At 51.0% G+C, this 26,829-nt stretch overlaps 2 protein-coding genes across 11 annotated transcripts in view; one reads left to right on the forward strand and one right to left on the reverse strand.

The window, feature by feature from the left end:
• On the reverse strand, positions 1–13,221 carry MRPL14 (mitochondrial ribosomal protein L14). 6 transcript variants are annotated; one of them, XM_072732918.1, is made up of 4 exons: positions 12,526–12,611; positions 11,005–11,093; positions 2,426–2,504; positions 1–469 (listed from the first exon to the last, which is right to left on the reverse strand). In XM_072732918.1, exons 2-4 carry the CDS (start codon positions 11,039–11,041, stop codon positions 103–105), a joined length of 483 nt encoding a protein of 160 aa, XP_072589019.1. In that variant the 5' UTR covers positions 11,042–11,093; positions 12,526–12,611; the 3' UTR covers positions 1–102. The 6 variants fall into 6 exon arrangements, with proteins under 6 accessions (XP_072589019.1, XP_072589006.1, XP_072588984.1 ...); XM_072732905.1 differs by lacking the exons at positions 11,005–11,093; positions 12,526–12,611 and adding an exon at positions 13,197–13,221; XM_072732883.1 differs by lacking the exon at positions 11,005–11,093 and having other exon boundaries at positions 12,526–12,624.
• Positions 11,569–26,829, forward strand: part of TMEM63B (transmembrane protein 63B) — a 25,990-nt gene continuing 10,729 nt past the window's right edge. Inside the window, exons 1-12 of one of the 5 annotated variants that reach the window (XM_072732844.1) lie at positions 11,569–11,757; positions 11,839–12,119; positions 12,745–12,867; positions 19,422–19,604; positions 19,889–19,968; positions 20,220–20,261; positions 21,218–21,308; positions 22,754–22,791; positions 23,710–23,852; positions 23,962–24,013; positions 24,466–24,574; positions 25,458–25,528. In XM_072732844.1, the coding sequence (XP_072588945.1) occupies positions 19,446–19,604; positions 19,889–19,968; positions 20,220–20,261; positions 21,218–21,308; positions 22,754–22,791; positions 23,710–23,852; positions 23,962–24,013; positions 24,466–24,574; positions 25,458–25,528 (785 nt within the window). In that variant the 5' untranslated portion in view covers positions 11,569–11,757; positions 11,839–12,119; positions 12,745–12,867; positions 19,422–19,445. Of the gene's footprint in view, positions 11,758–11,838; positions 12,120–12,731; positions 12,868–19,421; positions 19,605–19,888; positions 19,969–20,219; positions 20,262–21,217; positions 21,309–22,753; positions 22,792–23,709; positions 23,853–23,961; positions 24,014–24,465; positions 24,575–25,457; positions 25,529–26,829 lie in introns of those variants that run through there. The other 4 variants (XM_072732854.1, XM_072732870.1, XM_025990985.2 and 1 more) reach the window with 4 other exon arrangements.

The following is a 26,829-nucleotide window of genomic DNA, read 5'->3' on the forward strand; positions in this document are numbered from 1 at the left end:
TACATGAAAAGGTTTATTTTTTCATAGGACACTGTTCCCCAGCCAAGGGGGCCCAAAGTGCCCTCCCATGAATTCCCCTGCAGTCAGCGGCCTGAGCCCCACTCACACAAAGTTCTGAGCAATGGCCAGCACCTTGGAAAATTCGCCTTCCCTCTGGCGAAGACTGGTAGGGATGGGTGTCTTAATTCGAGTGCCCACAGGGTTACCATTGTCCTCAATGAGGACCACATTGTTGGAGTCGAACCTGGGGGTCATCTGGGGGCCAGGCATGCGATGCCCCACAATGAGCGCCTTTTTCTTCTGTCCCTTGATGGCCAGCAGTATCCGGTCACCCACCTTGCCCACCCCACTCTTGTTATAAACATGGATGCAACGAGGAGGGCGATGGTATGGAGTATTCCCCAGGGCACTGTTGTCCACCACACGGACCCGCGTCATCTTCTGAATTGCACTGAAGCTCCCAGTGGTGCTGGGGAAAGAGAAAAAAAGTCTTAGGTCTGTCTCTCTCCCGGTCAGTGTGCAGAGGCCCCTGAGGCCAAGGCCTAGGAGAGATCCACGTTAGCAATGACATGCTGAACAGAGCAAAACCCAAGGCCCTGACAGAAAATCAGGTGCTTGTGAAGACTTTTCTGTGCCCAAGACAGCTTCCTCACAATCAAAAGCTTCTGCTGCTGGGTCAACATTCCAATTTGGAAGGATTTTAAAGACAGCCCAACTTTCTGTTACAACGAACTTCATGGCAGCCTAACTGAAAGCCTTTGGTATCCAAAAAAACTCTGAGGATTAAGGGAATATTTTATGGGCCAGGCCACACCTATTGCCTAGCCTGTAAAACCTGCTCCCCCAGAATAAACTGATTCCCAAACTTCCCATCTATGTGTTGCTGGGAACCAGGTGATAGGAGTAAGTAGGTTGGCTAAGGGAGTCCCCTGACATGATAGAAGAAACCAGAAATAAGTCAAGGTTTCAATGCATTTTCCCCCATTAGAATGGAACTTTTTTTTTAAGCAGTACCTATTAAAGGCAGAGACACTATTGTTAAGCAATCTGATAACAGTGGGATTTCAATTTTCCCAAAGCCAGCACTTCAAATGCTAGCATTCTCCAGGATAATCCTAGGCTCTCCCCTCATATCCCACATGCCTACTCTGGGGAAGTTTTATTTATTCCCTTTGCTTCCAACTAGTAAATCCCATCTCCAGCCTTACTCCTCGCCTATATTCTGGCCCTACATTTCCACTCTCAGCTCCCAACATGTCCCAGTGATACTGTAGACTCACTAGGTCCCACGCTGACCTCAACATCTCCCCTTGCAAACCTCCCCATGCTGCTACATTTCTGATCTACATAATGGTTTCTCTAGCCTCCAAGCCATAAATCTCTCTCTCCATCAACACTCTGGCTGCCAAGTCCTAATGATACTACCTGTGAAGCTCTTCTGTCCTTTCCCTCCACTTCCACCAATACTTCTCAGTTTGGCAGCTTTCTCTCTTACACCAAGACTGTTACATTAGTGTCTTGTGTTGCCAGCCAAGAGCTCTTTTAGGACATAAAACTGAGACCACTCCCCCTTAGAACTGCTGAATGGTCCACCATTGTCTACACTATTGACCTGGCCCCACTTACCTGCCCTCTGAGGACCATAGAGTACCTTGTGCCCTCCAGGCACGCCAAACCTCTCAGCCCTCCCTGGAGGCCTGGAGCCCTTCCTGGAGGACTGGACAGGGCCTGCTCCCACTTCCCTTCTGGGAAGGCTGCCTCTGCTCTCCTTTCCTCCTCCTCCATTAGCAGCTCGGGTCTCAAGCTATCCAAAGTACCGTACAAACCTCTATTATTATACTGGTCACATTTCCTCAGACTTATTTGTTTCCAAGTTTGCTCCTGTGGCCAACTGTGAAGACTCTTTCAGCACAGGAAGCAATTCTTATTCATCTATGACCAACCCTAGGCGCAGTGCTCAGTAAATGCCAGGGAGTAAGTGCACAAATGGGGCCAGGAGGCATGTTTGCCAACAAGAACGAACCCCTTTAGCTTAGCATCTAAAAGGAGGGGAGGCTGTCACACTTCTATCATGCCAGAGTCTTGGTAATAAGCATATAACATTTTAAAAAGAGCTTCTGTTTTTAAAAGAGGGTTTTCAAGCATGGGGGGAATGACAGGGTTGAGATATGTTGGGGTCACTATAAATCTGGCAAGGACTGAAGTTTCATCTACTGTAGGCCATTCCCTCTCCAATAGCAAAGCCACCTCCTTACCAATCCTCTTACCCAATTTGACCAAACCCCAGCTGCTCTGGCCCCTTTAGTTTTCCCAGATGCCAAGCCTACCTCTCTTCATTCCCACTCCCTTTCTAGTCACATAATACCCATCCCTGATGGGAGGTTTACTCCAAGACACAGCTCTAAGAACTGAATGGGAAAGTTACCTGAAACTGCGCTGGCTGAATGCTCTGCTTGCATGAGTGAAGGGGCCCCAGAGCCCAGCAAAAAAAGCCATGGCAAATCCTGCAGGAAAAGAGGGGGAAAGGATTTATTTCTAAATCAGTGTCCTTCCTTACTCAGAGCCAGCCTCCCAAGGACTCATGTGGGAGATGGTACTTCTAGCGTAGATCATTAGTCACTAAATATAAATCTTAGTGGTTAAAAGATACGCAGATGATTAGATCGAACTCCAGCTACAGTTTTGCTGATTCATATTCTAACTGGGGTCAGAGAGTTGGAACGGCCCACAGCAGTTCTTGCTATAATACAATAGCACAGAGGATGCCTTCCTGGTTACATCACTTCCACAGACAGGAAGAAAGCAGGAATCCTCTGGTATACACCCAACTAGTGACCCCTCCCCAAGTCCTCCAGAGGCCTGCATACTAGTGCCACCATTGACACTCAGGTGCCTCCTGAAGTCTGAACTTTACTCCCTAAAGGTAAACTGCCCGAGCAGCGGCTGTATTGTCTTGTCACCACATTACGTTTCCCCAAATATAAAAGCCAGAACACCTGGGTAGCTCAGGGCTAGCCAAGTAGAGCCAAAGGATGTCCTTGCCAAGTCAATCACCAAAGCCGCTATCTGGGTCAGTATCCCAAACAACAATATAACACGGAAAAACTACTTGCCCCACACTACAGCTGAAAGCAGAGTTTGGGAGAACAAGTCGGAGATAAAAGGACAAACCCCAACCCAACACCAATGCCTCCAACTTGGAGAACCCCAACCCTGTGGCTCCCTAGCACCAACAAATATGGCAACCCCAGCTGCCCGCCAACACTTGGGCATCAGTTAGGGTCATGTGTAAGAAAATCCTACAGCCAGCTGCAAAACATGCCTGTTCTATCCAAACGTTTGGCTGAGATGGCCTCATGGAGAACTCTGCTGAGAAAGACCTCTACCACACACAGCCTTCCCTCACCTAAGTTCAAAGCACCTCAGATAAGATTTTATTTAATAAGGGTGGGAGAGGGAGCCACTATTTACTTCCAAAGAAATATCCAGACACTCCAGAAATGTTCATTAACTACAATTTAGCCTCAAATCACAAGCTTAGTCACCAGTGTTTTCCATAAGATAACTCAGGAAGCACTGGCCAAAATGTAACTATGATCAGAAAAGTAATTGCAAAAGGCAGCAGTGACCTTATAGAACTATCAACATCTGACACACTGAATCAAAGACTAGCAGACGAGGCCAGCTTTACCTTTAAAGCTAGGTGACCTGGGACAGGAACTCTTGAGCTTTGACTTCCCCATCTGCAATAACTACTCACAGCTGGTCATGGGATAAGCTGTATGAAGCACGGAGCACAGTCCCTGACACTCAGCACCTACTGGCGGTCTCTGTTGCATCGTCATGGCCCATCCAACTACATCTTGTCTTATAGATGAGGAAACAGAGATACAGAGACTACAGAGTGATTAAGTGACTTGTGTGAAGACTCACAGCTAGCCACAGGCAAACCCAGAACCAGGCCTAGCCTCAGTCCAAGGGTCTTCCCCAACACCTTATAGCTTCACCCAGCCATATAATGCTCACTTCTTGCAGGCGAGTTCAGGGTGAGCAGCAGATTTAAGGGTCATCTGGTCTGCTTATGTTTTCTTCTTTCTTTCTTTTTTTTTTTAATATTTTATTTATTTATTCATGAGAGAGAGAAAGGCAGAGACACAGGTAGAGGGAGAAGCAGACTCCTCACAGGAGCCCAATGTGGGACTCGATCCTGGAACTCCAGGATCACGCCCTGAGCCAAAAGCAGACACTCAACCACTGAGCCACCCAGGCATCCGTTTTCTTTCTTTTTGAAAATTTAGCCAATAGTTATAACACACCAGGCACTAGACTGAGGGCTTTACGTTATCCTCTCATTTAAGCTTCACAAAAACTCTATGGAACAGGCATTAGTATTAGCCTCATTTCACACATGAGGAAATAAGCCCCGTTGAGGTTAGAGAATTTGCCCAAGGTCACACAGCCAGGAGTGACAAAGGTGAAATCTGAACCCCAGTAGTTGGGCTTCCCAAACCCAAGCTCTTACTCAACAGCTAACATGCATGGTTTAACTTTAAATATTAATATTTTTCCAACTGTGAATTCATCTTTGTTCCATCACTGGTATCACAGGCACATTTTTCTCTTGCCCAACTCAACGCTTGCTGAATCAACTGAAATGTATAAACACCAGGTGAAAATTACTCACTTTAATCCGATTTAAGTTTTGAAGACAATGTGTAGTGTAGGTGGCAAGAATAGCTCCAGACTGAACAATAACTAAAAGCCAGCCTTAAAAAAAATTTTTTTAAAGGCTCTGAAAAGCAGTCCGTCTGGTCCAGGCTACAGGGACCTCTGATGTCAGCCAAGCTTTCCCATCTGACTCTAGTGGGCCCTTGTTCTCACTCCCAGGAAGAGGCTCCTCAGCTCCTCCACAGAACCCTCAAGATTAGCCCAGCACCACCCACCCACATTCCCTCTCCTGAGAACTGCAACACCCTCCCTCTCCACACTGCACCTCTTCCTCAATAACACTTATGTTAATCCAAGGACTGCCAAAGTGCTGGGGGCTTCCCAGAACTTTCCCGACTTGGGTCCAACAAACCCACGATTCAAGGCACCTCTCTCCAATCTGTTGGGCAGCCTGGGCACAGACCCAAACCCAGACCTCTTCTCCATGCCTTGCTCATAAGCCACCCCCACAACCTATGCCCATCTCTGCCCAGCTAAATCTGACCCAGCGCCAAATGCATCTCCTCCAGGAAGCTTTGTGTAAAATTGCAGCATCACTTGCTACCCCTCTTGCACATTGAGGACACTGGGGGATCCCGTGCCAGAGGAACTCTCATAGCTCCAATGTTCGCTATCCAAACTCAGTCACTGCATAAATTTAGATACTTTTTTTGAGATAAGGCTGATAACTCTTAACATTCTAGTTCTTGCTACTCATTTTCCAAAATTCAGGAACCAGAGATCTTGGTAACATGGCATCTGAACTCACACAAGAATTCACAGATCATATAGACTCAGATCATAAGGATTATGTGTAGTTCCCTCAGACACAGGAGCAACACACTCATATCTCCAGGGGGTGCTTCCATTTTCACAAGGTCCAATTCAAAGACTTTTCACTAGCTCTTTAGTGGATTTGATAGTGACTGCTGCCACACCCAAAGGACTTAAGACATCCAGTGAACAGCAGTAAGCATTCTCATGAACAAGAAAGCACAGAAGAACCAAATATGTTTACTTACTGTATACATGTCCCTTGTTTCTTTAAAATAACAAAAACAAAAACCTATGGTCCCCTCCACTCCCACTCCAGCAAAAGACCCCAGCAAGTCTTGATAGAATAGGAACACAATGAATATTTGTTGAATAAAATAAATGAGGTAGCCAACAGAAAAACAGAATCCCTTCACCTGTGGCTCCACACAGAAGGAAAGCCAGACCCTGTAGAGCTCTTACCTGTGTATCAGGAACCGGGACATCACATGCAAGCATACTTTAGGAGAACCACAGCGCCAGTCATGGGAGGATTAGCCCATGCCATGTTTACAAGCCCCTAGAATCATCTCCTGGGCCTGGTGCCTACAATGCCCACTGGTCTTTCTTGTGTCCTTCATTCAGGCTCCCAGTGACTTGGGGGAAGCCTCCCTGCCAAAGGAAAAACGCCTCATCCCACCACTAAATAACTGGTTTGGATCAGACAAGAGTAATGGAGGCAGCAATATACTTCAAAGCAACTCTGACTGACCTTGATGTTATTTCCCAGCATAAATCCATCAGCAGACACAGGCCCTGATTCACTTCAGAGCAGTCTATATATAATGCTTTGTTTCACAAGCAATGTCATTCTGAGTCTTGTATTTGCACAGGAAAAAAAAACCCAATGACATTTCCTCCTCCACGACACTCTCACTCAGAGGTCAACTATTCAGGAGACTCCAGTGCCAGAGATGGCTTTTCATGCCACTTCCTGGTCAGCATCAAGTATTGCCCTCCAGGTTTAGAGTGTGAATCACAACTTCTCCGGAGAGAGGGAAGGAGGGTGGGGGGAGCAAGAGAAGGAAGGAAGAAAGAAAGGAGGGAGGGAGGGAATGAAAGAGAGAAATTACTTCATACAATCCAAGAATTGTGTTCATTTTCCATCCTGGTTTAGCTTTAAGATCTCCCTTCCATTTTGAAGACCAGGGAGGGCTCTAAGTTTCAGGGACACACAGGTGAATATTTTACTTGGCAACACCTTATAGGTCCCATTGGAAATACACTCAGTGAGAGCAGGGACCAGGTCTGCACTGCTCAGTGCTACACACTAGAGGACTCAGTGTAATTGCACACAAATGGAATTTACTAAGTATCTATTAAATGAATACAATCCAATCTGCAATTGCAATTCATGCTCCAGTTCCAGAGAGGTTCCATAATGGAGGGGTTGGTGGTCTTTCTTATGTCCTTCACTCAGGCTCCCAGTGACTTGGGGAAGCCTCCTAGACAAGGGGAACTCATGTTTAGTGAATTTTAACACACAGAGACTGAGCTGGAAAAGCAGACAGAAAGAGCCTATACCTCTGGTGCTTTCAGGAAAGCAAGAATGTACCACTTGAGCAAGGATCAGCAAAATGGTATACTTAGTATCAGAGATATATACATGCATACAGGGGATCCCTGGGTGGCTCAGTGGTTTAGTGCCTGCCTTCAGCCCAGGCCGTGATCCTGGAGTCCGCGGATTGAGTCCCACATCAGGCTCCTTGCATGGAGCCTGCTTCTCACTCTGCCTGTGCCTCTAGCGCGCACGCTCTCCCTCTCTCTGTGTCTATCTTGAATAAATAAATAACATCTTAAAAAAATAGGAGAGAGATATACATGCATACATATATATTGTCTCCACGTGAACAATTTCCATCTTTAAGTGCCTGAACATGTTAAGTACATTTTAAAGGACTCTCAAGATGAATAGGCTCTAAAAATAGAGACCCAAAAAAAAAAAAAAAAGTTCAGCACAATCACAAAGGTGTGTTCAAAGGACATTGTCAGTAACTGAAAAGAAACACTACACAAATGCAAGGTCTAGCCACAAAAAGGAAAAACACTTAGTGTAAAGATAGAAGCATCCCTCTTAATTAAAGCAGGGCAAGGCAGAAGCCTACCCATTTCCAAGAATTAAAAAAAAAAATCTATCTCCTGCAGGTGTCACCCCAATTTTTCTGTACCAAAAAGTACTCTTATTTGTTGCTTAAAAACTCATTATTTGGGACGCCTGGGTGGCTCAGCAGTTGAGCGTCTGCCTTCGGCTCAGGGTGTGGCCCCAGTTCGGGGATCGAGTCCCATGTCAGGCTCCTACAGGGAGCCTGCTTCTCCCTCTGCCTGTGTCTCTGCCTCTCTCTGTGTCTCTCATGAATAAATAGTAAAATGTTTAAAAAAAACAAAACAAAAAAACCCCATTATTGTTTTGTTGTCCAATTAGTCCCTTTTAGGAAGTTTTGTGCATTTTTTTTTCAAACCTCATCCAAGTAGAATATATTACAATTCTCGAAGTACTTTCATAGATCACTTTGTTGGATGATTCCCTTTTTTTTTTTAAGATTTTATTTTATTTTTTAAGATTTTATTTATTTGTGTCTCATGAGAGACACACAGAGAAAGAGGCAGAGACACAGGCAGAGGGAGAAGCAGGCACGATGCAGGGAGCCCGACATGGGACTCGATCCTTGGACTCCAGGATCATGCCCTGAACCAAAGGCAGATGCTAAACCGCTGAGCCACCCAGGCGTCCCAAGATTTTATTTTTAAGTAATCTCTACATCCAACATGGGGCTCAAACTCACTTACTCTACTGACTGAGCCAATGGATGATTCCCTTGATGAGCACCCAACAGAAACCTATAGACAAGTAACAAAAAGGAACAGTCTGCAAGGGGCTGAATCTGCTAAGGGTTTTTGAATAGTTCTGAGGGCTCAATAAAGTACCATTTGCAGATGAAGAAATGAAGTCCAAAATACTAAGCAACTTGCTGACTGTCCAAGGTCAGAAGTCTGTATCTATTTTACCCTATACAACTAAGATGGCTGCTCTAATCACTAATAAACTTCACAGAAACACACCTCACAGAGGGCAAGCATTCTTTCTCTTCTGCCAAATCTTTTAAAATTCAGGTATTAAAAAGCTTTTTCACTAAATTAAATTTTACTTAGTTAACATACAGTGCAGTATAGGTTTCTGGAGTAGAATTAGCACTGATTTATCACTTATATACAACACCCAGTGTTTAATACCACCTATCTAGCCAATCCCCCACCTACCTAAAAAGCGCTTTTTAAAAAAAAAAAAGATTTATTTACTTTAAAGAGAGAGCATGCATGCACAAGTGAGGGGAGGGGCAGAGGGAGAGAATCTCAAGCAGACTCCCCACTGAGTGCACAGCCCCATGCAGACTCAATCCCATGACCTTGAGATCATGACCTGAGCCAAAACCGAGAATTGGATGCTTAACTGACAGAGCCACCCAGGCACCCCCTGTCTTTTCAATAAATATCTACACTACACCCAGCCCAGGACCAAAGCTGAAACTGATCTGATTCTCCTACCAAGGTGTCAGTCACAGCATCACTATCAATAAGCAAAGCATCCCTCCATGGTACAGTGGGCTGTTTCTACCAAGGCTACCAGTGAGGACCCCATTTCTCAATTTCATTCACAAAGATAAAATGTTTCCAGGGTTCTTGTCCCATGCTTATTTATTTACTTTACGTTCCACCTGGTTAAAAAAGTACTTAAAATAGTGGTTTTTTAATATACATGATAATTCTCAATTATTCAAGTTGGTTTTTCAGTGTGTGGATTTTATCTATTCTAGTCTTGCTGCACATGCGCGCGCGCACACACACACACACACACACACACACACACACACACCATCCCTACCTCGCCAGTGTCCCAGAAATAAGTCTGTAACAATCTTGGTATGGTCAAAGTCAGAAAAACTGTACAAGGCAAAATCAAGTTCTACTTAATCACATACACTAATCCTTCCCATTAGTACCTCTACTGGGCCAGTGGCAAGGAGCCGGGTTTATGGAGATGTCAGTTGGGCAGGCAGGCAGTAGAGAAAAGGAAAAGCCTAGAGGAGCCCCTGGACTCAAAGACAGGATGCTGCTAATGCAAAGCACATCTCTTTGACTTCCATCCTCTGGGGCCTCAGAAACTCTGTCAACTAGGAGTCCTAGGGAAGAGCAACGAAGCATGCAAATAAAAATGCTTTGGCTTCCTTCAAGAAAGGGGTCATCCTCAAGTGAGGAATCCCTCTCTGAATTAACCAGTAAGGACTAGGTCTGCAGCATAAGCAGTCTGTTCCCATGGATGCTGACCAGGGAGAAGAGCTTCACTCTCTAGTTCTCAGGGAGGCACCATGGGTGTGTCTTAAGATTCTTCACTCCTAAAAGTGTTTTTCAGCTAAAGTAGACATGACAAAGTGCTTCTTCCCTTTTCTAAAGACATAAATGATTTTTAGAAAGTTTTTGATGGGGACTTTCTCACTCTGACTTGTTTTTCACTAATAAAGAATAAGCTACCTAGTGCCTTTCTTAACAAGAGAGTGGATCATCTGAGCCAGAGCAACATTGCTGGACTCTGAATCAGTCCTCTCTTACAAACTGGTTGTCACTGCTAATACACATGTACAATTGCACGAGGGTGAGCTACAATCCAAAACAAATCAGCCTCTAAAATGAAAGCTAACTTATAACTAGTCCCCCCATAGTCCCAAGTCCCCCCATAACCATAAGAACTACCCAAGTAACAAAAACAATAGGAAAATCCATTTTATGTGGATCCCCCAACACAAAAATGGGGCAAGGCAGGTTTTAAAGGACTCTTATATCATCTAAGATTCTAAATGCTGAGGAGAGTCTAAATAATCATGTTCAGTGCCCAACAGAGTGCCACCTAAAAAAAGAATTCCATGCCAAGGTGTTTACCCCCGATATTCAGGAGCAACAATAAACTATTTTGGCCACTGTTTCTTCATGGATTCCACAGTGCATGTGATTCAATTATCATTTCAGGGTTTTTGAAAAGTTCCCTCTTCTCTCTGTCTGTTAATATGTGGTAATCTTAATCAGGCACAGACAGAAATAGACCAGGAATCCCCCACATGTTCAGATTAAAAAATAGTGATACATAAGAAATACCCTGCAATGATCCTCAGAGATCCACTTCCATTACAAGTGCTATTGGCAATGGATCACACCAGCTTTACAACCATAAAATCAACACAATAAGCAAGAAGCTCCATAGGAAATATACCTCCAAGAAGCTCCAAGGCTTGAATGGACAATTCCATCCAAGAAAAACAAAAACAAAAACAAAAAAACAAAAAACAGAGTAGATTCCTTGTCATCTAAACTGCTTGCTCCTACCCAAAACAACTCGCAGAATCCAAACCTACAATGACCCTTCCCACCAGGAAGTCTACCAAAGACAGTTTCACCCCACACTCCTTTCTATCCTTCCCAAGTAAGCCAACCCACCTCCTATCTTGACAAAATGATTGTTCTTAAATTGCATTAACTTCCATGAATGAAGAGTAAGCAGTCTTTCTTCCTGGGCAGTTATCTCCCTAAAAAAAAAAAAAAAAAAAAAAAAAGAAAAGAAAAAAAGAAACACACTCTGTTCTTTACGGTATGTTCCCAGGGTGCTGCATCCTCCTGTACAGTTTCAATGATTGAACATTCAGACCGAGGAAGGCAAGAAAGCAAACAGGAGGATACAGAAGACCAATACATTTTGAAGTTTTCCGTGACACACAAAAAGCACACAGGGTAGAACACCTAACACATTCACATCCGTACGTGCACCTGAAGCAAGCATCAAGAAATAATACTTGGTCTAGGTACAATGCACAGTGATCTCTTCTTCTTTTTCTTCCCTTTTTTTTTTTCTTTTTTTTCTTTTTTTTCTTTTTTAACGATGGCCATGATCCACTAAACCGGATCCCAGCTAACCAATGGGACTTAGTTTGAATGGGAGTTCAGTTTGAACTGCAACAAGTCCCACCTCCCAGGGGCATTCCACAAGCTACTAATGAACCCTTCAAAAAGCCGGCGGCCAGCAGAGGAAAAGGACCAATCACAAGGACCAGACACAGCCGGGTGGGCAATGCCCTTCCTCCTCCGTCCAGCAGCCCAGCCAGCAGCCCAGCCGGGGTGTGAGCAGCTCCTGATCTCCCAGCTTTTCCCAAGTCCCCCACGGGGCTCATCACAGGCCCTTCTGTTACCCTGCTTGTAAGTTCAGTCCAGTCTCCCAGGACCGCACGGTTCGCTTACGGCCCGCTCCGGAAAGCAAGACTTCCTTTTTGTCCCCAGACCGACCCCCTCCACGCCCGAAGGAAAAGAGCCTTCCCCGGATTCGGTGAACAGGCTGGTGCTCTGCAGGCCTCTGCGGTCTGTGTGGGCGCCACAGGCACGCGCAAGCCTGTCCCTCCCTCTCCCTTCCCCTCGCTCCATCTCTCCAGGCTCAGTCCCTGGCTGAGGCAGCCTCTGCTGAAATGAGAAACCAGGGAAGCCCCTGGAGCCGGCGGAGCCACGCATCCGCACGACGGTGAAGGCAGCGGACTCGCTCCCCACACCACAGAAGCGCCCGGCAGGCGAGTCCCAAAGTCGCCGGAGGACAGGCTGGGGAGGAAGGGGAGCGGAGAAGCCGACAAACTCGAGGGGCCGCGGCGCGGCGACCGGCTGAGGCCGCCCGTCAAGGGCTGCAGCGCGGCACGGCCCCCACCCCCAGGAGGCAGGCGAGCGCAGGCGGGGGCGGCCGGCCGCAGGGACCCCGGCGAGCCCCGCGGGGTCGGGTCGGGGTCGGGGTCGGGGTCAGGCCGGGTCACGCGGCGCCCCGGCTCAGCGCGACGCCTCCCCTGCCCTCCGCCCCCGAGGGGCCCACTGACCTCCCACCCAGCCCCGGGGGAGACGGGGCGCGCCTTCCCTGCTGCGGGGAGGAAAGAGAGCGGACGAGAAGTCGGAGCTGAATGCCCACTCCCCACCGCCACCCCGCCGTACCGCTCTCGCCGCCCCGGAACGGCCCGCCGCGGGCCTCCCTGGCCCAGCGCCGCCTTCTCCCCCCGCGGCGCGGCCGCGACACTGCGCCTGCGCGCCCGACCCGGCCCGGCGAGCGGCGTCTGAGCGTGCGCGCGCGCCGTGCGTGTGCTGGCGTGGGGGGCGGGGCGTCCGCGGCCCCGCCCCCTCACCCCCTCCCTCCTCCCGTTCCCCCTCCCCCAGACACTGCCGCGGCCGCCGCAGGAGCCCGGAGCTCGAGCCGCCCAGCGACTCCCCCTCCCCCTCCCCCAGCCCCGCCCCGCCCCAACCCGGGGCTCCGAGCCGGAGCCGAGTCTGCGCCTGGGGGTAAGTACGCGACCCTTCCCCAACCCCTTCTCTTTTCTTTGAGGATCCTACCACCACCCAAAGAGAACCCCGGACTCAGCTGCGTGTCCCCTCCCTTCAGCCTCCTTGCGGGACCCAGAGGTGCCCGGGCCCGCGGGACCCAGTGGTGCCGCGCGCCGCCCCCAACCCGCGCCATCCTGAGCCAAACGCGAGTCCTCCGAGCCCTGCCGAGGGTCCAGATGTGCGCCGCCGTCTGTCCCCAGCCCTGGGGAGATCCCGAGGGGTGGGACCCCCGCCCCCGGCCCCGGCCCCGGCCCCGGCCCCCGCCCCCTAGCGCCGCTCTCTCCCACCTGCCCAGTCCAGGTGCGCGTCCCCCGCGCGCCCCTCCGGGGTTCCAGCTGCGCCCCCATCAGCCCGCTGCCGCTGTGGGGAACCTGCCGCCCCCGCCCCCGAGTTTTGGATTCCAGGGTCGCCAAGTCCAATGCCCTCGGTCTCTTTTATCTTCTCTCCTGTTCCTGGGGCTGAGCACCCCAGAAGCCGGCCCGGGGCAGCGGTTCGGCTCGTGCAAGGGCAGGGTCTGCGGGTGCTGGCCCGAGGCCGGCCGCTCGCTGCCCCCAGCGCGCCTGGGGACTGGTCGCGGGCTGGGGAGGCGACTGGCCCGGTGAGCGTGAGCGTGAGCGTGAGCGTGTCCTCTCCTTGCGCCCCACACAGTGCAGTTCATTCATGAGCCGCCCGGGCCTGCGTTGGAGGGTGCGGTGGGGAAAGGATTCGGACGCGGACGCGGAACCAGGAGTGGGGCAAAGGCCCTGTTGGGGGGAGGGGGCGCGCTTTGTCCCTCCTGGCCTTCTTGACCGTCTAGGGAGGGCAGCCCCAAGGATTTGGTGCCTTGTTCTTCAGAAGAGAAGGACACTTGGGAAGTGGAGAGGAGAGGTCAGAGGGGCTGCCTGCCCTTGGGGCTCTGTGCCTGCCACCTGCCAGGGTCCCCTGGGGGAGGTCTGTTGGCTCAGCACTCCACTTCCCTGGGGGGCAGGAGAGCCCTGGCTTCTCTACCCAGTACCATCCTCTAGCCTTTCCCTGGGTCTGCCCAGGAAGAATGAGGTTGTGCACGGCCCCTCTTGAGTTCGGACCCTCAGTCTTGCCTCCCAGGTGCATGTGAGGAGAGGAGTGGGAGTGTCTACCAGGCTTCCAGCCCTGATGCGCTGGCAGCATGACTGTCCTCCAGGGCACCAGAGGGTCCAGGCCAGCATGACTGTCCTCCAGGGCACCAGAGGGTCCAGGCCCTGGCTTGCTCCAGGTGGCACATGCTGGGGCCTGCTGCTGGCTCACCTCACCCAACTCAGGCTTGACCTGTGAGTGGGTGGGTAGGGATGTAGCAAGGCAGAAGGCCGGTGGTGGGTGGCTAAAGGTAGCTAGGGTAGCTGACCCCCTTTTGGACATCCTACAAGTTCTCTCCAATTGTAACAGAGTCTTAGAGACCTCAGTTCAAATTCCAGCTCTGCCATTCTTTAGCTGTGTGACCTTGACAAGTTACTTAACCTGTCTGAACCTTAGTTTTAATATAAAAGTGTGTTTACTACCATCTCCTTAACATGATTTGTCATGGGGATCAACTAGATAACACAGGTAAAGAGTCTGGCACCCTGCCTGGTTGTTGATCAATAACAGGTTCTCTTCTCTGAACTTCTGACCCATCCTAGCATAGCATCACCCTCCTATGCTCCCCCAACCTTTCCAACCTGCTACAGACGGATTGGGTATGTTTGAAGAGTTTGGAAACACACCCTGCCACTTAGTGGCTGGGTCTCAAATGCCATATGAGCCCCTGGGTCTAAACAAGAAACCCATCCTGAGTGAGAGGCTCTATTATATTAAAGTCTGTTTTCCTTTATTTTGATTTTGACCAATTTTTCTCCACTAAACCAACCCTTTAAAGCCACACTTTATTAATAACAGTAGCTAATTTTTTTAGAATCCATCACGTGACTTGAATTGTATTAAGAGTTTTACATAAATCATCTTATTTAGTTCTCAAAACAACCACACTACTGAATTATTCCCATTTTTCAGATGAAAGAACTGAGGCCCAGGGTGGTGAAGTAAATTTGCCCAGGTCAGTAGCCACATCTGTCTCATCCTAGAGACTGAACTCTTTTTTTTTTAAATTTTTTTTTATTATTTATTTATGATAGTCACAGAGAGAGAGAGAGAGAGGCAGAGACATAGGCAGAGGGAGAAGCAGGCTCCATGCACGGGGAGCCCGATGTGGGATTCGATCCCGGGTCTCCAGGATCGCACCCAGGGCCAAAGGCAGGCGCCGAACCGCTGCACCACCCAGGGATCCCGAGACTGAACTCTTAACCACCAGGCCCTGTTGCCTGTCATCTGCCCCTCTCTCGAAACCTGAAATCACAACCACAGGGTCTGTGCCTGGCAGCTACAGGCAAGAAGGAAGACAAACAGAAATAGGGTGTGGCATTTCTCCAGAGCCGTGGCTGACAGCCCCCAGGCCCCTGGTGGAAGCAGCTACTCTGTTGGCGGGGCAGCAAAATGCAGTGGTCCAGAGCATATACTTAAACCAAGTTACCTGAGTCTATATCTGGATCTCCGACAGACAGGCTGTGTGATGTTGGGCAAGTTATGTACCCTCTCTGTACCTCAGTTTCTTCTCAGGATCCTGATGGCGAGGAAATGAGTTGACATGTGTAAAGCGCTTAGAACTGTGCCTGGCACAAAATCAGAGTAAAACAAGTATTTGATAAATGCATTCTTTTCCTACTATATTTATTCTCACTTGTGGATACTTTTTAAATGCATTCTTTTCCTACTACCTTTATTCTCATTTGTGGATACTTTTTTGCCAGGCCAGTGAAGTTGGGAGGGGTGGAGCAAGGATATTAATACTTCTTTGCTACAGTTTGGAAGACTGAGGCCCAGGTTACATAGTAGCAGAGCTGGCCTCCATCATCACCTCCTCCCTTCAGACCTCACTGCCTTCCTATGAGCCCAGGCCCTAAATGAAATCTCCCCCCACCCTCACCACACACACACTTCTTAATGGTAAAATAACAACCTTTAGATAGCTGGAAATAAAGTCCTCTGCCCTCTGTGGAGGGCCACACACTGCTAGCTAAAGCCTCAGTGTCAGACTAGAGAAATTCCAGGATACAGCTGGCTGAGTGGATGAACTGCCCCCACCCCAACACCTCCCTGCAAATATTCTGCCTCAGTCTCTTCCCTCCTCCCAGCTGCTCTCACTGAAAAACTTTGAACAGCTGCCCTAGGTGAAGTTCAGCCCAGCAACCCCGCCCTCACAATTTGGAGCTCAGAGTAACCCAGTCAGCCTGAAGAGCCACCAGCCCTGGCTCCACCCTTTACCTGCCCTGTGACCTCTCAGTGAGTTGCTTCTCCTCCCTGGGTCCCTACTTCCTCCCCTGTAAAGTGGGGACAGTGATCTGATCCTGCAAGTGTGCCCTGCCTTCCTGGGTTATTGGTGTAGAAGGGCCGGGGTTGGGGAGAAAAAGATCAATGCACTTGTGGAGGGAAGAGTGTTTTGTGACTGTGAAGAGGGAGGCAGCAGATGGGCACAGTAATTTCAGTTACTAAGCACCTACCTGGACCTTCATCCATCCTATGGGGTCTCCTTAATATAGAAGCTCCCAGAATGTTCCACCTTCCTTTGGTGTGGAGAGGACTGGGAGGGGGACGCTTCAGGGGTTAATACCCATTGCATTCTCATCAGGTGGAGCCTTGGAATTAGGAAGACGGGCAAAAAGTAGGAATGGACTGTCTTTATTGCTGGAGTATACTGGAGTTGGGAGTTGACGAGGGAGGCGCTAATGCAGAGGGCCCCCAAATACCAGAGACCCTAGCTACCTATACCTACCTTTAACTCTGGTGCCCCAGGGTTCTATGCACCTTATGTTTACATACCCAGCCTCCCAGGCACACCCACACACACACACACCTCAACTTAGAGACCAGTTTCCTGCCTCCCCCCAACACACACACAAATAGACACATCAGCACACATCTACACACCTAAACATACACATTCCCACAGTGCTCTGGTGTTTTCTAGCCAGGGAACATTTAATGAGCTTTTATGAAGGTTTCATGTTTTACAGAGTACTGTTCTAGGCACATGAGAAAAGCATGGTGAACTGTGTTCTAGCTTTAAAAAGAGGTTGACCTAGGTTTGAACACCATCATTTTATTAGCAGTGTGACTTAAGGAAAGTTACTTAACCTCTCTGAGCCCCTGTACCCTCATCTTAAAATGGCAATAATATCCAACTCAAGACTGTTTAAGGATTAAGTGAAATTATGTATGTGTTATTCTTGGAACAGTGGGCTCTCAATAAATGGTGCCTGTTGCAATCACTAAATTAATGGGGTTTTTGGGTTTGGAATTTTTTTTTAAGATTTTGTTTATTTGAGAGACGCCTGGGTGGCTCCATGGTTAAGCATCTGTCTTCAGCTCAGGGCATAATCCTGGAGTCCTGGGATCAAGTCCCATGTCGGGCTCCTCGCATAGAGCCTGCTTCTCCCTCTGCCTGTGTCTCTGCCTCTCTCTGTGTGTATCTCTCATGAATAAATAAAATCTTAAAAAAAAAAAGGGGGGGGGGGGATCCCTGGGTGGCGCAGCGGTTTGACGCCTGCCTTTGGCCCAGGGCGTGATCCTGGAGACCCGGGATCGAATCCCACATCAGGCTCCTGGTGCATGGAGCCTGCTTCTCCCTCCGCCTGTGTCTCTGCCTCTCTCTCTCTGTGACTATCATAAATAAATAAAAATTAAAAAATTTAAAAAAAAGATTTTGTTTGAGAGAGAGTACAGGCGAGCACACAGAAGGAGAGGAGGAAGCAGGCTCCCCACTGAGCAGAGAGCCAGGACCCTGGGATTGTGACTTAAGCTGAAGGCAGATGCCTAACTGACTGACCCACCCAGGCGCCCCTGGGATTTTTTTTTTTAAGGCAATGTGGCCTGGAAGAGAGGAGGCAGGCATAACACACCGGGTAGTTACTACCTTAGCCTTCCTAACACAGGTTTTTCTGAGACTCCTTGGGACCAAGTGAAACATAACCAGAGCTTCCCCCATCCATCTGAGAGCTGGTGTCTCTTGCCCTGTAATTGAAGTGTTAGGAAGAGGCTGGGGAAAAGCAGGCATCGGGTGGGCAGGAGAAACCCTCTGAGTCTCCCCAGGGGGCTGGAGGTTGCTTGCTTCCAGAGTTACGGTCACCTATTCTAGGTTTGTTGTTCTCTCTCTTTGTCTGGTTTCCTCTCTTCCCTGGGGAACCCCCGCCTCAAGGCAGAGTTTCAGTGTAGTCGGCAGAAGGGGCCCCCAGGGGCCCCCCCAGTAGGACGCGGGTGGGGCAGCAGCGCCTCGGCCATGTGTCTCCTCCACCCTGGGAGCCTCCCCAGAGCCCTGCTAGGCTTTGTCCCCAGGCACTTCCAGAATCCAGGTATCTGGGCTGGCTGCCCCTTACCTCCTCCTCCTCCCCGCCCCAGCCACTCAGACTGTAGGGCTGGACCGCCTGGGCAGCGCTGGGGTCGGGGCAGGAGGCTACTACCCTGGCAGTCCAGGGCTGGGGCAGGCTAAGAGGCCCCCGCCTACTCCCTCTTCTTTTGCCAATGGAAAAGCTCTCTGGAGGGCATGGCATTCCCAGCCTGCCCTGCTCCGGAGGCAGGAGCAGGGCACTCTGGGAGTTGTAGTCCTCATGCCACTCAGGTGACCCCTGTGCTGAGATAATTGGAGAGGTGAGGAAGCTGGAGGGGGGAGGAGGGTGTAGCTGCTTCCAAGGCAGAAGAAAAGCAATGAGAGTAGGCAGGAGTAGCTGAGACCAGGCAGGTAACAAACCCAGAAGTGTACTTTTTAACTGACTTCCCATTCTGACCCCTCTGTGCTCAGGTCCTTACTCTGAGCACAGAGGGCCAGCTCTGAAGCTGAATCTCTTTTTTTCTTCTTCTTCTTTTTTTTTTTTTAGAAGCTAATTGTGTTGAGAAAGTGATTAACAGAGTTGAAAACTAAGCAAATGAAAGCATGCCATTTTTCTAATAGAGGTAGGAAGAGAAGATCAGGATGAGCTAGCTGGCTCCTGACTCATCCTCCCCTGGCCTCTAGACCCCACCTCTTAGCCTTGAATCCTTAGGCCTAAGACCTCTCCCCATCTTCCCTCATACTCAATTGCCAGAGACAGGGACACAGAGAGAGAGGAAGAGAAAGAGAAAGCAAGCATGAAAGTGTGTGTGTGTGTGTGTGTGTGTGTGTGTGTGGTATGGAGGTGGTGGGAGGTAGACATTAGAGACTCACAACTTCCAGCTTAGAAAAACCAGTCTCCCCAGTCCAGATCTGGGCTGAGTTCCCCAGACCCAGGGTGGGGTCTCAGCCTTACAGCCAATGAAGGTAAATCCATGTGACTCACCCCTCCCCTCCCCAGGCCCTTATCTCTAGAAGCCAGTGCTTCCACCCACCCAGGCTTGCCGGGTGATCTGCCCTCACTCCCTCGCCTCATGCTCATGATGGGAGCCATGAAGGGAAGAGGGGACCAGCCCAGCTGACCACTGTGCTCTCTGCCCAGGAGGACCATGCGGCAGTAGCAGCCATGCTGCCCTTCCTTCTGGCCACTCTGGGCACCACGGCCCTCAACAACAGTAACCCCAAGGACTACTGCTACAGTGCCCGAATCCGCAGCACCGTCCTGCAGGGCCTGCCCTTCGGGGGCGTCCCCACCGTGCTGGCTCTTGACTTCATGTGCTTCCTTGTGAGTGCCCACACACCATCACCCCCCACTTAGCATCTGCACCCTCTACGCAGCTAGCTAACACCTGCAGCTCTAACCACTCTTCCACCTGACCCTCACTCCCTGGGGCTTAACTGCAGCAGGGGTCCGTATCACCCATACCAAAAAGCCTGACCTCTGATCATTCACCCAAGCCAGGGTCATCCCTTTGTAAGACAAGATCCTAGCCCCTCTACCACTGCCCTCCTGGCTAGTCTGCTGGGGGGACAGTCTGTCTACCTGCCAACCATTCTCTCTGCCCTCAGGCACTGCTGTTCCTGTTCTCCATCCTCCGGAAAGTGGCTTGGGACTATGGGCGGCTGGCCTTGGTGACAGATGCTGACAGGTAAGACTTTGGGACTCTCCCTTAGCCCTACACACTCATTCACTCACATACACCCTCACACACACACTCATTCCTCGGGGATAGGAAAGAACCAGCCCTCTCTCATCCCCCTTTATTGGGGGGATGAAGAGGGACCAGTCCCAGAGCAGACATGAGGGAACATGAGGGCCTACTGTTGGGCCTCTTGTCATTTGCCAATCTGCAGGGACCCTCCCCCACCCCTGTTAACCCTGTCTGTTCTCTGTCCCCAGGCGTCGGCGGCAGCAGGAGAGGGAGCGAGTGGAACAAGAATAGTATGTGGGGCACCTGCCCCCTCATCCCCACTAAACCAGCTTTCCCTTTTCTTCTCTCATGCTTCTCTTCTCTTCCTGCCAAGTTACTGGTTTCTCTTTGCAGTTTTCTCCTCTGCAGGCTCATGTTTCGGATTAACGCAGGCGGTGTGCTTCGCAGAGCAGGGGCTCCCCAACTTGTCTCTGCCTCACTCCCCCATCTCTCTCTCTGGCTTTAAGCCTGGTAGAAGCCCCTCCTCACATACCCTGCTCTCTGGGTAGCTGGGCAAGAGGGACTGTCCTCCTGGACACTTACAGAACACTCACTTGTTGGTCACAGAGACAAGATTGGGTGTCACCAGTGGCTTGCCATCCCCTAACAACTAGTTCTTCGTATTTCAGGGTTCCCTGTTCACCCCTTCTGGAGGCCTGGGAGGGGGGCTTCCCAAGGAGCCCTGAGTCTGGCCTTCTGTGTCACATCATGGTCTCTTGTCTCTAGGACTGGCGCTGGAGTTGCAGCAGCTGCTGGGGTCAGGGCAGAGGGAGGGTAGGGACTCCCCTGAGAGACATCACCCAGCCCCCAATACCCACAAGCCCTACCAGGGCTCTCCTAATCCAATCCTTTACTTCAGCACCCCATTGCCCTGTGCTTATAATATTGGCTCTCTTGCCCTCCTCTCCCGTCCCCTGCTGGTCAGCTCCAGAACTGCAGGCCCTGCTCCTATTCTTAGTTCAACCTCCAGGGGGTGATGATGAAGACACCCTCCTCCCCTCACTCTCTGACCTGCACTGGTTCCCCCCAGGTCCCCTGGAGGAAAGAGGCAGGGAGAAGGCCATCATTCCTCCCCGCTTCAGCCTCTGCGCTTTCTGTGCCTTGTCTAGCCCCTGGAGCTCTGGAGTGGGAGCCCCTCACTTCAGACCTGCTCCCCAAGAGCTCAGACTCACCAGGCTCTCTGATTTCTCACCTCCCCCACCTCCAGTGTGGCTTCAGCTATGCACGGGGACAGTCATGACCGGTATGAGCGTCTCACGTCTGTCTCCAGCTCCGTCGACTTTGACCAAAGAGACAATGTGAGTGCCCTCCTGCCCCCTGCAGACTTGTTACCCACCCACTCCTCCTCCAGGGCAGGAGGCTCAGTGCTAAGGCTATCACCTTAGCCTCCAGTGATACAGAGTCAGGACCTATGGAATGTGACCTCCTCAGCAAAGGGCAATGCTTGTCTAAGAGCCACAAGATGACCACCCAAACTTGGATGGTCTGTATTCCATTCTAACCTCCAAGCTAGCACCAACCTAACGTCATGAAACCCAAACTCTGTCCCATGTGGAACTCTGTGCCTGTCTCCACAGTTAATCCCAAGGACCCTCTTTCCCTTAGACAGGGTTTTAGAAGTACTAACAGGCCTTTCTGGCCCAAGTAGCAAAACCTAGAATTCGTTTTGTTGCTCAGAGATTGCAAGCTGGTAGTCCTAGCTGGGTGGGGCCAGTTGTAGAAGGGAGCTGAGTGCTAGAGGCCCCTGTAGACAAGGCATGTACTTGGTGGTTCACAGCAGTGCCCAGACCCTCATTCATGTCAGACCCAGTACTCTGGCATTACCTGCCTGGCCCCTGTCATCCTGCCAGGATCTGGGTCCTGGACAGAACTCTAATCTTTAGGCCCTGAGATGGCCCCAGTCAGTCCAACTTGGGCTGGGGGCCCTGGGGACAGCAGTTCTTATAGGAGCCATAGTTGAAGAAGCCTGTCAGCTTCCTGAGTTGGACTCATACTGGTAAGTAGCAAAGCAAAGGTATCACTTCTGCCCACCAGTGGTGTCCAGATGGTTCCCCAGACTCAGGTGATGTTGGCAACAGGTAGCAGTCCTGCATCTTACCTGGAAAGCACCTCTCTCCCCAATTCTGTGTTAAGCCTGGACCTTTTCCTGGAAGGAAGGTGGAGGAGGATTCTCTCTGCCTACCCCTCCCCCATATATTTCCACCTTGCTCTCAGTGGGGTCTCTGTCTGAAGTCAGGCCTGGGGTCTTGAGGGTAGGAGATTGCAGCTCAAGGGGACCGGGGGTCTGGTCCCTCTGGTGTGTACTAGAAGAAAGGTGTCAGGAACTCAGGCAGCTTGGTCTGCTCTCTGCTGTTGGCAAATTCTTCTTGTTAGCTACAGGTCTGGAGGTCCCCACTGCCCGTCCTAGAAACCTGAATCCCACCCATCCTTACCCTGACCCACACAGCTTCAAGCTTTCCTCTGGTTTCACTGCCCCATTGGCTCTTTGCAGGGACCTGCAGCTCTGAGCATGAGCATCCACAGATAGGCCAGTTTGGCCTTAGTCCTTTTCTCCTTTGAGGGCTAGCACTTTCCCTCTACCCCTCTGGAATGAGCTACTTTCTTTGGGGGATTGTGGAAGTTATGCCAAGATGGGCCCCAACCTGGAGGTGATCGTGAGGAGGGGGTGGGTGGGATTCAAGGGAGGAGGAAGATTTGGGTTGGTGGGGTAAGAACTTCACCTGATAGCCCTCTGTCCCTCCAGGGTTTCTGTTCCTGGCTGACAGCCATCTTCAGGATAAAGTAAGTGAACAGTCTTCAGACTCTAAGGAAAGAGAAAACAGAGAAACTTCAGAACCTGTCATTTCCCTACAAAATCCAGAGGCCAGCAGCTATGAAGGCCTTAGCGCTCCTAGCCAGCCCAGCACCCTCCTCCCTCCTCCAAGAGGCCAGGCCCTGGAGTCCTGGCCTCTGTTTCCCCACCACCCCCCCAGCTGGCCTCACTTTACCCCACAGTCTCCTGTGTTGCTGCCCCCTGCCTGGCGGGCCCGCTCTGCCCTCGGCTCTCCACACCCCTGCCACCCCATGAGGGCAGAGGCTGGAGCCCCCCACCTCAGAGCCTGGGTGCAGCCAGCGGGTGGGGGCAGCAGGCAAGCTGGGAGCAGCCAGCCAGCCACAGGCAGGAGCCAGTATCCAGCAGGCAGAAGTCAGGAGATCGAGCCAGAGTGCAGCAGGCAGGCAGTGAGCGCTGAGAGAGGCAGGAAGCCCGGACAGGTCAGCACTGCCACTGCCCTCACTCCAGCCCCTGGGGCCCCTGCCCAGGTGCACCATGTATGCGCTTCTGCAGCACCCATAAGGCACCACTGCATCCCCAACCACGGTCCTCCCTCCCCCATCAACCTGCCTTTCTTCCTCTTCACCCTTCTTTTCCATATCCTCTCTTCTCAACCTTTCTCACACTTTCTTCATCTCTCTGCAGTCTTCCCTTTTGCCCCTGTTCCCTTCCTCTCTCTCTCCCTTCTCCTTTCCCTCGCCTTCCCTCTCCCTTTCTCATCCCTCCCCTCCCAGAAAGGGGGCCCAGAGACCCACTGTACTCCCATACTGCTGCCAGACTGGCAGGGGCTAGGGTGGCTATGGGGTGGGGGCGGGCAAGGCAGGCAAACCCTGGTCCCTCTGCTGCCCGGGTCCTCAGCTGGCTTCTCTGCCGCCTCGTGCCTGCAGGGACGATGAGATCCGAGACAAATGTGGGGGCGATGCTGTGCACTACCTGTCCTTCCAGCGTCACATCATCGGGCTGCTGGTCGTTGTGGGTGTCCTCTCTGTGGGCATCGTGCTGCCTGTCAACTTCTCAGGGGACCTGCTGGGTCAGTGAGGGCCAGGATGGGGAGGGCGGGGCAGGGGAGAAGGGGCAGGAGGACACGTGCCCTGACCCCAGTGTCGTCCTCTCCCTCCCCTTGTTCCTGCCCTCCCCAGAGAACAATGCCTACAGCTTCGGGAGAACCACCATTGCCAACCTGAAATCAGGGTAAGGTTGGGAAGCTGATTGGTGAAGTCAGGGTCTGCGCCATAGTCCAGCCATAATACAGATGCAAGGGGAGTGCTGGGGGAGAGGTGGCTGAGGTTGCAGAGGTGACTGTGGGGCCCTGAGGGCTTGGATTAGAGACAGAGGAGGTGGATGTCTGCTGGGTGTGCCTGGGGATGCCCAGATAAAGAAGCAGCCTTGTGACCACAGGCCAGGGAAAGATGACAGGATAACTGGGGGGCAGTGTAGCCTGTAGGCAGGGCAGGAAGAGGTGACCTCCTGGGGACATTTCAACTGCAGCCAAATAATCTTGGGGCCTCGACTATACAGAATATGGGCCCTGCCCTGTAAGGGGGTCAGTCCCAGAAGACAGGTGGCAGGAGAGGGGTTGAATTCACACTGGGAGGTTGCAGGTTGTCTGAGGGTGGCTCCATGTACTCCTCTGCCACACCCAGGAACAACCTGCTATGGCTGCACACCTCCTTCGCCTTCCTGTACCTGCTGCTCACCGTCTACAGCATGCGTAGACACACCTCCAAGATGCGCTACAAGGAGGACGACCTGGTGAGTGGAATAGGGGGGCCAGTCTAGCCCGTCCCCAGCCTCCTCCCTTCCCGCCGGGCCTTGCTTGCCTCAGCCTCTAGGGGTGTCAGCACGGGGCAGGGGGGCACCTGGGTTCCAGGCCTGGCTCGGCAGCTCAAGAACCCCTATGCTGTTGGGCAGCTTGGGCAGCTTGGGTGGCTCAGTGGTTTAGCGCCGCCTTCGGTCCAGGGCGTGATCCTGGAGACCCGGGATCGAGTCCCACGTTGGTTCTCAGCATGGCGCCTGCTTCTCCCTCTGCCTCTCTGCCTCTCTCTCTCTCTCTCTCTCTCTCTCTCTCTCTCTCGAATAAATAAAATCTTTAAAAAAAATGCTATGCTGCACGTTAAGTTGCCTCCCCAAGCCTTGGCTTCCTCATCTTTAAAATGAGACAATAGAACCTTCCTAAGGTCAGTGGGAAGCACCCATGCTGTGCCTGGCCTTCAGGAAACAGCTGTGATGATGCTATGGCAGTGACGTGCCCTGTCTGCATTCATCTCCCGACCCGGCACAGAGCACTCGCTCCATGCCAGCCACTGTGCCCAGTCCTCATGGCCCAAGGATCAGAGAGTTGTTCCCCCTTCCCTGTTCCTCAATGACCCCCTTGGGATCAAGGGGCCAAATGGCTCTTTGATTAAGCTTGCTGCCTGATTTCATTTAGATCTACTCTCCCTGCTTGCTTGCTTGCTTGCTTGCTTTTGCTTTTATTCTGGTTTTGTTTTTTGTTTTTTCCTCTCCCTGCTTTCTCTGGCACCTGGCTTACTCCTAAGGCCTCCTCCCACCCATTGAACTCACTGTGCCCCACACTCTCCTAGCATTCTCAAGCCTCCTCCTCTGGAAGGCAGACCCACTCCCCTCTCACCCCCAGGTGAAGCGGACCCTCTTCATCAATGGAATCTCCAAATATGCAGAGTCAGAAAAGATCAAGAAGCATTTTGAGTGAGTGGCCACTCCTACCCCAAGCCCAGGTTCCAAGGGCCCTCCTTTGCTATCCAGCCCCTCAGACTTCTCACGCCTTCCTACCAAGGTCTGGGGCTGCAATGGGGGTGGAGGTGAGAACACAGAAGAATAACATGAGTCCAGGGCATTCTGGCACTTGGGCTGGGTGTTAGGCCTCTGCAAGAACAGGGGAAATACAAGAAATACTTGCAAAGTGAGAAAAGTGTGTGTGATATCCACCCCCTCCCATGCCCATCTCCCCTCCTGGCTTGAACTGGGTCATGGGTTGTTGACCAGGGACAATAGGCCCCTTGAGATGTGTGGCTTCAAACTTTTATGTGACATGCTGGGGTTTGTGTGCAGACTGGCAGAGGGGAGCTCCTTGGCTTTCACTGGGTCCTGAGGGAGCCCTGAAAACCTGAGCTACATGTTCCCTGAGGCTCTTTTCACCTCTGGAGTTGTTTTGTGGAGAGGGGAGTATACATCTCCAGGAGTGCCAGGTGGTTGGAACAGTGCATGTACAGGATTAGGGATCCTGTCATACATTCATCTGTACACTCAGCAGACTTTTTCAAACAATATTAGGGCTAAGTCACTGTGGTGAGCCTTGGGACCCTAGAAATAAATGAAAGATCATTGAGCACTCACGGGATTCACATGGTGGTGGTTAGCATTAGGAGCTGATGCAAGGTCTGATCAGAGTTTGGTCTGAGGTCGGTCTGTGACCAGAATTAGGAGTTGGCCAGTGGCCCTGATAAGGGACATTGGTGGTCAGGATCAAGGACTTAGTGAGGTCTAGATCCACTGTCAGTTGGCCTGGATCAGAACAGGATCGAGACTCAGTTTCTGGTCAGGTTCAGATCACAGACCCCTTTGTTGCAGGTAAATGAGTGGTTTGTGATCCGCAATAGTGAACAGATAATCATTTGTTCCACATGCATTTATTGTCACCTTCTATACCCCAAGCATTAACAAATTAGAAACAGGCCAGACCCTCATAGAAGTTAAAGAACAGAAATCAAATTTAGATCATCCTCGGTCAGTAGGAGAATGACTTGGGATCCTATCTGGAGTCCAAGCTGTGATCGGCATTAGGGGGCAGTCTGGGTCAGGATTAAGGACAGTGTGTGCTCAGAATTAGGCGACATCTTAATATGACCGTCCTGTTGGGATCAGTTGTCAGCTTGTACTGGTAAGCCTTTAATAACAAATACTTACTGAGTACTTGGCGTGTGCCTACACTGGAGTAGGAGCTGGGGTTACAGCAGTAAACAAAAAAAGAAAAAGCTTCTGCCCTCATC

Source organism: Vulpes vulpes, chromosome 1, assembly GCF_048418805.1.
Source record: "Vulpes vulpes isolate BD-2025 chromosome 1, VulVul3, whole genome shotgun sequence".
Lineage (NCBI taxonomy): Eukaryota > Metazoa > Chordata > Mammalia > Carnivora > Canidae > Vulpes > Vulpes vulpes.